Genomic DNA, 12,125 nt, shown 5'->3' with positions numbered 1-12,125 from the left:
TGCCATGAGGCAGCGTTGTGGAGAAGCCCATGTGTCTGTGTAAGGAAGCAGATCTTCTAGGGCCTGCCAACAGCCGTGTGAATAAGCTTGGAAGTGGATCCCATCTTTCCCTCACTCAAATCGAGCCTTCAGATGAGCCCACAGCTTTTCCTACACCTGGTCTCACGAGAGACCTTGATCCATAGACATTCAACTAACCATGCCTGGATTCCTGACCTGCAGAAACTGTGATGTTTGTTGTTTTAAGCTGCTAACTTTTGGAGTAATCTGTTACACAGCAATGGCTAATACATATTCGAAACCAGAAACAACCTACATGTCTATTAACCAGTGAATGGATAAACAAATTGCTTATTTCCATAAATGGAACACTACTTGGCAAGCAAAAGAATGAACTACTGATAAATGGAACAACTTGGATGAATCTAAGAAGCTTTATGCTATGTAAAAGAAGTCAGACACAAAAAACTACATACTGTATGATTCCATGTGTGCAATATTCTAGAAAAGTCAAAACCGTAGTAATAGAAAGCAATGAGTAAGTGATTACCTAGGGCTGAAGATGAATGAGGGGATTAAGGGCAAAGGGGCATAAGGAAACTCTGGGGTGATGGAAATGTTCTTCCTATTGATGGTGGTGGTGGTGGTGGTTACACAAGGGCACGTTTATCAAAACTCACCTAACTGCACACACAAAATGGATATGTTTTACTATATGTAAATTATACCTCAAAGAACTTGATTTTAAAAAGTTAGTTTCTAATTTTTTCAATGACAATTTATGTTTCAATGATTCTTAATTACAAAGCAATCCAGGTAGAAGGCTGTTACAGGGTAGTTAAAACAAACATTTAAAGCTTAGTTGAGAGTTTTGACATTACTGTAAGAGTCATTTTAAAAAGTAATACCTGGTAGTGCTAGAAAATGAAAAAAGGGCATCCTAAAAGTACAACAACTATTTTCTTTTTAAAAATTTAATTATTTTAATTTTTAATTGACATGTAATAATTGTACATATTAATGGAGTACAGAGTGATATCTTGATACATGTATGCAATGTGTAATGATCAAATCAGAGTGAGTTAGCATATCCATCACTTCAAACATTTATCATTTCTTTAGGTTGGGAACATTTGAAATCATCTCTTCTAGTTATTTGAAAATTTACAACTATTTTCATTACAGGGACAAAATGGGGTATTTAATATAGGACTAGTTATTTGGGACTTACTTCCCATTGGGAGATTTATCAGGACACATTCTGTGGGAAATAAACATGGATCTTTCCTAGTCCCCACTTCCTCTACTCAGGTCTAGCTCATAAATAAAGTCCAGTAATTTAGAATGTCTTAAATAAAGAGATACTTTCACATCTTTACATTGTATCAGTAACAGGCAGCAAAAGCCCTGCTACTTTTGCCTGAGCTCACTTTTGTAGTTTTTTTCTTTTAAGTCATTATAAGCATTTGAGGGGAAAAAAGCATTATTCCTCTCTTCTGTCTTGGCAAAGTCCTCAAAACTGGTGAATCACAGAGGTGATTAAAAAAAAAAGATGACAAACTCTGGAGATGTGAAAAGTCAACCCACGTGGGGGGAGGCAAAAGAAATCATGAGCAAGGGGAAGGAAAGAAATAAGTGGGTGAAAATAGAGTACCTTTACAAATGTCATGTCATGACAAGAAAAAACATACCAACAAATTTCAGATAGCAGGGAGGTAAAAAGCAGCAGCACCCTTAGGAACACATACTGTACAATAAGATATAGAGAGAGCTGAACCATCCGAGGTCTGATTACTGTAAAAATGGTTAGAGAGTAAACCTTTTCCCAAGGGATTCTTTCTCATGGCAGAATAATGTGACAGAGGGGAAATTCGTCTTCATGCTAAAACTTCAGTCAGTACTCAGCATCTGGAAGATCTCCTGCAGTCAAGGCCCCGAGTAGGAAAATTCTTTCATTTGTTTTGTCTTTGTCAGCTTGCATGGAGACACTGGGTGCCTGTGGAGTACCAGGAAGGACAGGGAATTTCGGTTTTTTGGGGGGTGGAGGGGATGGAGCTGGCCAGCAAGAGGGATCCAAACCCTTGACCTTGGTATTACAAAGCTGTGCTCTAACTGAGCCAACAGGTCAGCTAAGGACAGGAAATTTGGAATCATAGGATGCTAGAACTGGAAGGAACCACGGAGTAGTGTCCTATTGCTGTGTAAATAACTACCACATACTTAGCTGCATAAACAAGTTTATTATCTCATAGTGTCCATGGGTCAGGAGTCCAGTCACAGTTAGGTGGGTCCTCTGCTCAGGACGTCACGAGGCTGCAATTAAGAAGCCATCTGCAGCTCAGGGTGCAGCATGCAGTTGTAGGGCTGAGGTCCTCATTTTCTTGCTGGCTGTTGGCGGCTCTCGGCTTCTAGAAGCTGCCCTTGGGTCCTGGCCCCATGGCTCTCTTACAATATGGCAGCCTACTTTTTCAAGCCAGCAGGAGAATCTCTCCACAGTCTGCTACTAGGGAGTCTTATAATCATGTAATTATGATTACACATGCATTCATGGGAGTGATTATCCATTATCCTAGTTATGTAATGTAACCTAATCCATGAAGCAACTATCCCATCATATTCATATTCCTGCCCACACTCAAGAGCAGGCCATGTACACCAGGGGATAGGAATATTGGGGGCCATCTCAGAATTCTGCTCACCAAAACCATCAACACTATCCAGTGCAACATTCTTATTTCGTAGATCGGGGAAACTACAGACCATGAAAGTTACACTAAATTATCCAACGTCATGAAGAAGTTATCGGGATGGAAAGATTAAATCCTGGTCTTCAAGCACCAGGTTAGAGGTAAGGTTGTTTTCAGGAAAGAAGAAAAAAAAAAGCACCATGACAATCCTCTAACCCACTAATCACAAAGATCTATGAATCACAGAAAACCTCAAAAGAGCTCTCACCTGGAGGGTGCTAGCATGGTGACTCAGTGTCCTTGAAGAGTCATACTCAGCAGGATTGGCCAGCAAACGACTGGTGTTTTCTATCCAAGCCTCAGTGCTCTTCAACAGATCACTATATTCCTCCATCTTAATTGTGGCCTGTGAAGGAGACGCAGGACCAATTTAAGCAGGATGCCTCTTATCCGAGTTGAATGGTTCTTGAATGAATAGTTAGTTGCTGTTAGGCAGTGGCTGTCAGGCCTTGCTCCCCATGGCTGGGGCCACTTGCCCACCTGCTCCAGGTTATGATTCTTCCAGCTTTTAAGACTAATCTTGACCATAGGTGGAAAGATTTAAGAAGTCCTATCCCAACACTATGAGCCTCAGCAAGAGTTCTGAGTTAGCCTCGCTACTATTCTGGCTTGCATTTTACGCTTCATTCTGAAAACTGCACTCGTATTTGTCCAATTCCAGCTCCTACTCAGGATCTTGTGCCATAGTCCTCCTAAGACTAGTATCCTGCCTCACTCTTGCTAGATTGCACACACAACTCAACCCAGCCACAGCCCCTATCTGGAACAGGGGTGGGAGGGTATCCTGTTTCTGAATGACAGTCTTTCTCACTGCTGGCTCCTACCTGGACCCCTGAGATTGCCTGCCCTAAATTCCCATTACTGGTTTTCATCCACCGATTGGGAAGCCTAGAGCTTGCGTGGACTCCTGCTATGGTCTGAGTTTTTTTGTTTCTGTTTTTTGTGAGTAGCCCCACAATTTTTTTTTTTTAATTTATCACTATACAATGTAATTGATTTTCATGGCCCTTTACCAATTCCTCCCTTCTCCCCTCCATCTCTCCCTTTCCCACTCCCCACAACCTCAGTCCTGTTCTGTTCTCTTAAAAAGTTCAATGAATTATTATGATTGTTCTATCTTTTCTTGTTGTTTGTTTGTTTGTTTTTAAGCTCCTACGGTTCTGCCTGCACAATCAGACTTCCTGTCTGAACCAGCATTGAAATCTGGCCCTTCAGTGCCTATGTGTGGCTCTAGCTTTATCTGTAACTCACAATTCAACGGAAACTGGCTGCCTCTGAATATATTATTCTGTTTTGTTTTAAGCCCATTTCAATACCACCACACGCTACGTAGCTAGCATGTGTTAGGGCCGCACCTTGTTTAACTGCGAGGTTCTAGATTCTGCTCTCTGCGATACTTGCTGATACTGCTGGAAAGGAATCATCAGGTTATCCATCCATTCTTGAGCCTGGCCTGGGTCCTGTTCAACAATGTCCTGAACTTCAGAATCCAGTTCATTTAGCTTGGAGTGCCAGAGATCTAGCTCATCCCACATTTTCTGGAGAAGAAAATTGCAAGTCAGTTTGAATGAGGATGTCACGGTTTATGGTGGTAATTCCTAGTTTTCACATGGTACTTGCATTTGTAAATGCTACCAAAACATCACAGAAACAACACTGCAGACACAGTGATTAGTTTATGCCTAGCAATCATTTGTGATTTAAACCGAAAAACACTTTTTCTGAGCTCTTCTAACTGTAACTATTCATTTGGTATAAATTAGCTGCAGGGGAACAGAAGACCTGGACAATTCCAGAGATGGATGACACAAACAGAGTCAGTATAGCCCTACCCTTTCAAGAATGATGAGGTAAACATTATGTTTAAAAAGGGCTTGGGTAAACACCTGAACCTATTCAGACCAGTACATATGTACTTAAACTAGAAAAAAATTGTATTAAGGGCAAAAATAAAACAAAACAAAAATATCTGCTGACTTGGATTAATGTAGTGGCAAAAAGTTCTAGCCACATACAAGGAGTCTTCAAAAGTTCATGGAAAGATTCGTATTACATTTTAATTCTATTTTCCACAAACCTTTTGAAGTACCCTCGCGTACTAGTCAAGAAACCAATAGGCTGGATTTGAATCTGAACTTGTCTGGGAAGAGGAAAACTTCAAAGGTAAAATATTCAATTCTTACTTAATATTTGCTTAAGAACATAATTTTGAGAAATGGAAAAATATGACTGGTTAAATTAGGTTCCTCTCCTCACAAGTCCAAGATTTCATCTAATAGTGAGCCATATTCTGAACAATTTTTAAAAGTCCCCTATTATATTAGAGTATTTCCTTAAAATGCGGATTAGAACAAAAATCCTTTCCATATGCAGTAGTTTACTTGGGAGTTAAGAGGTAGAATATAACGTTTACATACAGTTTTATCTAAGATTTTTCCTAAGACATTTGACAAGGAAAATAAATTTGAAATTTTGGGGTTTTTTTGTTTTTGTTTTGTTTTGGGGTTTTTTTGGCAACTGGTCAGTAAGAGGATCTGAACCCTTTACATTGGTGTTACCAGCACCATGTTCTAACCAAGTGAGCTAACTGGCCAGCCTTGAATTTTTATTTTCCTGTTTTCCACCTTGGTAGTCTAAAGAAAAGCTGTTAATATTTTCCATATCCTATTGAATTATTTTTTATATCAGTCTTCCCAAGATAAGATCTTTACTTTCCTTTACTTGTGAAAATGCCCATTCACAATCAGGAGATGGGCATATACCTATCATGGAAAAACGGAGAACAAATCTTAAATGCAACCTTCTCTACCAAGCCTCCGTAGGTGACACTCTCAGTAAGGACGCCCCTGTGGTCTGGTTTAGGGTCTCTGTGCTTCAGATTAATCCAAAGAACTCACCTCATGATGACCAATGAACAGGGAGAGATATGGATCAGAAATACCAAATGCTGAAGGGAATTAAAAGAGATGTTACCTTTTGAATTTCTCGAGCTTTCCCAATGTTTTTGCTTTTCTGCTGCAACATCTTTTCAATATTATGAAGCCCATTGTTAATTTCTTCTATCTTTCTACTCATTGCATATGATGGTGAGCTTTTCAAGACTTCATTGCTAACCTGTTACAAGGGAGAAAGATGCATTTGGCTTAAAGAGGATTTCTGCACTCTACTCACAGGTTCAAGGGACAAAAGGGGTAGTTACTCTGTTTTTACTTATAAAAATCTTAAAAGACTGGAGGGGTGGGGGGGGTGGAAGTTCCAATCCATACTGGCCAGTGTAATGGCAGCTCTGTTTACTTGACCTTTTAAATCTAATCTTTGAATGAATTTTAAAAAGTGGTTTATCTATACACAATGGAATACTATTCAGACATAAAGAATGAAATCCTGTCATTTGCAGGAATATGGACTGGTCTGGAGGACATGATGTTAAGTGAAGTAAGCCAGGCACAGAAAGACAAATACTATATGACCTCATTCATTTGTGGACTCTAAAAAAAAAGTTGATATAGAGACAAAATAGAACAGTGCTTACCAGTGACTGAGGAGGGGAAAGGAAAAGAGCAGACAGGGAGATGTTGGCCAAAGGGCACAAAACTACAATTAGGTAGGAGGAATAAGTTCTGATGTTCTATTGCATGGTATGTGGACTATGGTTGACAGGTAAGTTTTGTATATTACCTAACAGCTAGAGGAGAGGCTTTTGCATGTTTTCACCTCAAAGAAATGATAAAGGCATATAAGATGATGGTTACATTAACCACCCTGACCAGATCATTATACAACATATATATGTATCGAAACATTAGACTGTACCCCATAAATATGTACAGTTACAATTTGTCAATTAAAATAAATATTTTTTAAAAAGAAAAAAAAGAAAGAAGAATTTGTTGAAAGTAATCCACAATATGTACGACAGATATGTGCTGTTACTGGGCAACACTACTGTGTGGACTGTTTGAAACATACCCCCATGGATCAAATGCTATGAAAAAAATTCCTGGGGGATAAATTATTTATTATACAATCTTTCCATTTTATGAGAAAATCCTCTGCATAGATGTTTTCACTAAAAACAAATTTATTCTCAAGCTAATGTAAAAAACATGTAATTCCCATCTTAATATTCATTTGCATAAAACAACCTTCTAAAAACAGCTATTTCCTGAAAATGTCCAGACTGTTTCTAGTGCATGTTTTCCCAGCAATCACAAATCTAGCAGCTGAACAGTGTAATTTTTTTATCTAAGTGATTTTCTTAAGAAAATAACTTGTGCTAGGAAAGATAATAAATGAATGTGGAATGTATCATTTTCTAAATACCTGACTAGTTTGTATAGGGTTTTTTTTTTGCTGTGCTGATAAAGCTTTCTCCAAGCAGCCACTAAATAACCAGATAATACTATATGCTTCTGTATAATCCTTTAAATCCCCACTATATCTATATAAGAACTGAGACTAAAACCACCTTATACAGATAGTACACAGACAGAGAAACTGAAATACAGGCTAAGAGACTTGCTACGGTCACATGTCAAGATAGTGGTTGAACTTGTCCCCAGATGCTCCCAAGTCCCCCGACTCAGAGTCCCAGGCTCTATTCACAACATCAGGCTGTTTATACTTTTACATCATGTTTTCATTCCACAGACCATACCACAGTCGAGATTATTTTTTAAAAATCCCACTTTGATCCTGTATTAGTTTTTTATTGCTGTGTAACAAACTACCACAAAATGAAGGGTTTTTTTTTATGTTTTGAGCAGTTATTCTGGTAGAAATGCATACCCATTTAGATAGATTAGAAGAAATTATGATTTAGGTAACATAAGTAGCCATATGAATTATATAAAGTAGTATTGTGTGTGTTGTCTGGATCCTTGAACTTCCTTTAGACTTATCATACTATAAAAATCAGTTGCTGTTTGTTACAAATATACAAGTTCACAGTGGAAGTTATCAACCTTGAATTTGAAAGACTGATTTTGGTTATTAATTTAACTTGTTAGGGATTTTCACATAAAGTATTTGTGAGACTAACAATTAGTTTCTCTCAAAACATTTAATATTATTCTCAAAATAAAATCAATAGTGTATGATCCTTGAGAAAGTACCTAACAACTGGTTTACTTATGTGTTAAATCAAAAAGATTTGTTATGAATATATATTAGAAATTTACATGCTCTTTACACAGGTTAGATTTTCTAAGAAATTTGTCATAGAAGTTAACGACAAATTCTAGCAACTAAGTTTGAAATCTGATTTTTCTGTCTGCATTTAAGATCTATTTTATTTATCAAGTTATAGGTATTGCAGGCTTCAGAAAACAATACAAAAATCCTTTGATCCTGAACCAAACAGAATTTTCTTCTGTTGGATTTGGGCTGCCCTTATACAGTCCCTTAAAATTACCTTGGCAAGTCCCTAAGTCTCCAGCACTATAAAATACTTCCCACTTTTCTTCAAATCTGGACATTCAGGTATAAAGATTTGCTCAGATACATTTTGCAAGAATTCTGTTATCACCATCATTAGACAGATATTGCGTGCTAAGTACTATTCCTAGTAAGTTGTGAAATTCATGTTCTTATTGCCCTTGGTGGCAATTTCAAAATGTTTCAGGTAATGTTTTAAAGCCAAGTATTATTAAGGCCCCAATTTTTTAGCTGGTTGTACAGTTATTAAAAAAAAAAAAAAAAAAAGTAAAGATAATGTATAACTTTTTCAAAATGCAAGAGAAGCAAAACTAAGCATCTTGACAAAAATATACAGATTATGTAATTCTGTTATCTACATCACATGTTTAGAGCATCTTTATCTCAGTAATCAAAACACAAAATTGTCACTTTATAAAACCAGTCATGCTGAAATCAGGGCAAATAAAAATGTGACATTAAGTGATATTTTCTTCTTAATATTCATTTAACTCCTTAAATAATAACACTAGTATGAAAATTATTATTACCTTCTCGTCTATGTCTTCTAAAGCTTTTCTGCATTCTTCCACCTGGGATTCAATCTCTGCAGGGACTATGGTGTACATTTCAGAATACTTGATTCGCAGTTTTTCCATAATACTCTCAAAAGTTAGCTTCCCTTTCTTAAGAATGCTTTGAAGCTCCTAAAAACGAAGAAAGTTTCAATACGCAGGCCTGGGAGAAAAGTTTAATTCTAAAAAGCGAAAGCAGCTTTCCAGCACATCCTTATGATTTAAATGAGCAAACTTTGCATGACAAAACCTCACTATTGATACAAGTGGATTACAGTTGAGAGATACTCGGTTTAGTCAGATGATGCTTTCTAATTTGTTAGAATTAAACTTGATATCTCTTCATAGTGTCAACCATTGTCTGACCAAAGACATTACAACATCCCCTGCTTCTAAAGTACGGCTAGGATTTAACTGTATCTCAGTTGCAGTCCTGATCTAAAAAGCTGCAAGTAGCAAAAAGTTTCAAAGAAGTTTTTTGTTATTGTTATTAACTTGTTGCCATTTCTACTTCTTCCTCCATTATCATCACAATGATTCAAGGCCACTAAAAGCCCCACGCTTGGAGCAGAAGTGTCTGCTTTCATGTAATTAGACGGCCCAGCAGAGCTCAACTTCTTTCAAAAGGGAGGGTTCCAGTTCCATGCAAAGAATGTAGGTTTTAGGAGATAAAAGAAACCTGAACAAACAGTCTATTGGTTGTGGCCTAGAAACAAAATCTGATCTACAATCTCCTGCAGTAATTATAAAGGACAAACTCATTTGTTTGGGAAAGCTTCCCAAAGATTAAGTGGAAAAATACTTCTTGACTTTACTGTGGCTTTTTTGTTGTTTGTTTTTACAGTAGCTGTTCAGTAGCATTATTTGTGTTAACGGATTGAGTCACTGCACTGAAGAATGATTACAATTTTAAACGACTCCATGATGTGTCACTGTTTTCCTTTTCTGAAAGTTAAAGAACAATACCATTCAGACAAAGGTGGAGTTTGAGGTATAAGCACTATCCTGTTTTATCTAGACCCAGTCCAGGAGTGCAGGTCTTCATTCAGAGTTACATCCTGGATGGCTCCCCATGAAGCTTGCTTCTGTGAGTGAGAGTAAGTTTCCTTCTTCAACATTAATAACCAAAAGCTCTGACCTTTGAATAAACTTTAAAATGTCATTTTTGGCTTTACCTACCATTGGACTAGAATGAGAGAAGAGATCATTCTGAAGAAATGACCCTTGGCGTGGGCAGAGCCCCTATCAGAGATAAGACGTCATACCCTACTACAAGAGTAGTTGAACACGCTGCTGAAGAGTAGTCTGAGACCCTGTTCATCAACACACTTGAAACATGGTTGAGAAAGGGCTGCTTGGTCAAGACTGGCCTACCTCCCAGTCTGGTCTCCACTCTGCTCTCCACACTGATCTTCTCCCATGGTTCTGCGCACACCATGCCTCAGGGCCTTTGCATGTGCTTTTCTCCCTCCCTGGACCACTCCCCCTCCCTTAGTCACCATGTTAGCTCTGCTCAAGGACTCTGGATATAAGATTGTGGACCTGTATCAGCCACATTCACTAGTTCACGCCTCACTTACCTTGAGATGTTCTGCCTTTTCTGGGTGGTCCTGTACTATCATATTTTGGAAAGAAGTCGTTTTCTGTTGAAATAAATTCTTCAAAGCAATTATTTCTTTTGTGAAGGAATGTCTTTCCTGAATTTCAGTCTGCATCAATTCCTTATTCTTTTGAGCTTTCTGAAAAAGCCTAAAACAGAACATCAACACATCACTGTTTCTCTATCCTGCTCTTCTGTGAAATAGTTGTTGCTGAGAGGTGAGATTAAAGGTGGGTTTTTATATTAATCTTTACAATTTTCCACATTCTATAAATTTCCTATGATGAATATGTATTACTAAATTAGAAAAACAACAAACATTAAAAACAAAATTTGAAGGATATTCACCTTCAGTAATACTAGGATGAAGAACATGTGCTTGTTTTAATTATAGTATTACTTTTTTCCATCCCTTTTTCTACCCATAAGCGTTGACTCAAATCAATTGTCACATCACTTGCCATGGATTCTACAATATTTTTTATATTTTCTAAATTTATGTTTTCTAAATTTTGAGCCTGAGTTGTCAAGCACATTTCCTCAACACTTTTTCATAAATCTTACTTGTTGCATCGTTCTTGCATGGATGTAATCTCTTGAAATGCTTGAACAGTTTCCATAGCCCCCGAGCCTACAGGAATATTCTGGATACTCCTTACACGCTGAAGAAGTAGGGTCAGTAACAGCTGCTGCTTCTCCACATTCTCTTCATATTGGGATAGACAGTCTAGCAGCTCACAGAGTTCCTCTGTGGCGGCTGCCTCTTTTGTTTTGGAAATTTCAGGAAGTTCTTCTTGAAGATTATCTAAAATAATTGCTTCTCGTTCAATCTAAAACAATAAACAAAAAAGGGAGCTAAAATAAGTAAAATATACTCTTACCATTTTAGGAGCTAAAGCATACCCTGGCAGTCATCATTTTAAAATATTCTTTCTTCAAAGTCTTCCTAATGCCATATCCTAGTTCAGAGTAATATTTACTGTCCCATAGCTGGGAATATTAGTCCTCTACAGTCAAAATCCTATACTTCCCAGCTATTGCTCATGTAGATGTGTGATTAAAAATAAAGTATTACTCTTGTGGGCTGACAAAAATGCTGTTGAACGTTTTCATAAATAGCTTATTTCTCCGTCAGATTTCTCTTACATAAAGCAGTATTTCTCCAGAGATACCCATAAGGTAGTTAGAATGAGTCCCACCAAACTGCTTCCACTCAGTATAAGAGGTGGGGCAATGACTGGATATGGAAAATTTTTCTGCAGGTCTCTTTTCTTTTACTTCCAATCCCTATATGCTCAAAAAGTAGATCTAGTAGATTTTCATTACCCTGACACCCACCAAAGGGAAACCAACTCGAATTATTGAACAAATATATTGAACCATGTGTTGATCAACCACTGGTATGTGCAGAACCCAGAAATACATAACCAATTACACCACGTATCTGGAAATCAGAAGTTCCGCCAGCCCTGAACTCAGAACAAAAACATAGAAAAAAGTCTCAAAGACCCTTGAATTAGATCCTCCTTATGCCCCCCCCCCCCAACCTTCTGGTCCTCCCCTCAGCTGCACTGCCTGTTTATCACATCCTGCCCTAGTGCAATGTTAACTCTCCTGCTCTGTGATCAAACAAAGTTGCAGATCTGGCAATCTTGACATTACAGAATATCACACTGATCAGCGACATTTATGATATTATGCTAACTGAAATAGTGAGCAAGGATCTGGATGTCCAACAAGATGTGCCAGAGGGTGGGAAAATAAAGCCTATGAAGATTCGGGAGCCCC

General features: G+C 37.8%; 1 protein-coding gene across 2 annotated transcripts in view; it reads right to left on the bottom strand.

The window, feature by feature from the left end:
- Positions 1–8,821, bottom strand: part of SYNE2 (spectrin repeat containing nuclear envelope protein 2) — a 135,424-nt gene extending 126,603 nt beyond the window's left edge. For both annotated transcript variants that reach the window (XM_063090614.1, XM_063090615.1), the window contains exons 1-4: positions 8,714–8,821; positions 5,721–5,861; positions 4,103–4,285; positions 2,956–3,093 (exon numbers count right to left, since the gene is read on the bottom strand). In XM_063090614.1, the coding sequence (XP_062946684.1) occupies positions 2,956–3,093; positions 4,103–4,285; positions 5,721–5,861; positions 8,714–8,821 (570 nt within the window). The remainder of the gene's footprint in view (positions 1–2,955; positions 3,094–4,102; positions 4,286–5,720; positions 5,862–8,713) is intronic.
- Between the last annotated feature and the right edge of the window lie 3,304 nt (positions 8,822–12,125).

The sequence above is a fragment of the Cynocephalus volans genome, chromosome 3 (assembly GCF_027409185.1).
Source record: "Cynocephalus volans isolate mCynVol1 chromosome 3, mCynVol1.pri, whole genome shotgun sequence".
NCBI lineage: Eukaryota > Metazoa > Chordata > Mammalia > Dermoptera > Cynocephalidae > Cynocephalus > Cynocephalus volans.
Note: the sequence above shows the minus strand (reverse complement) of the source record. Positions and strands in the feature narration are given on the sequence as shown.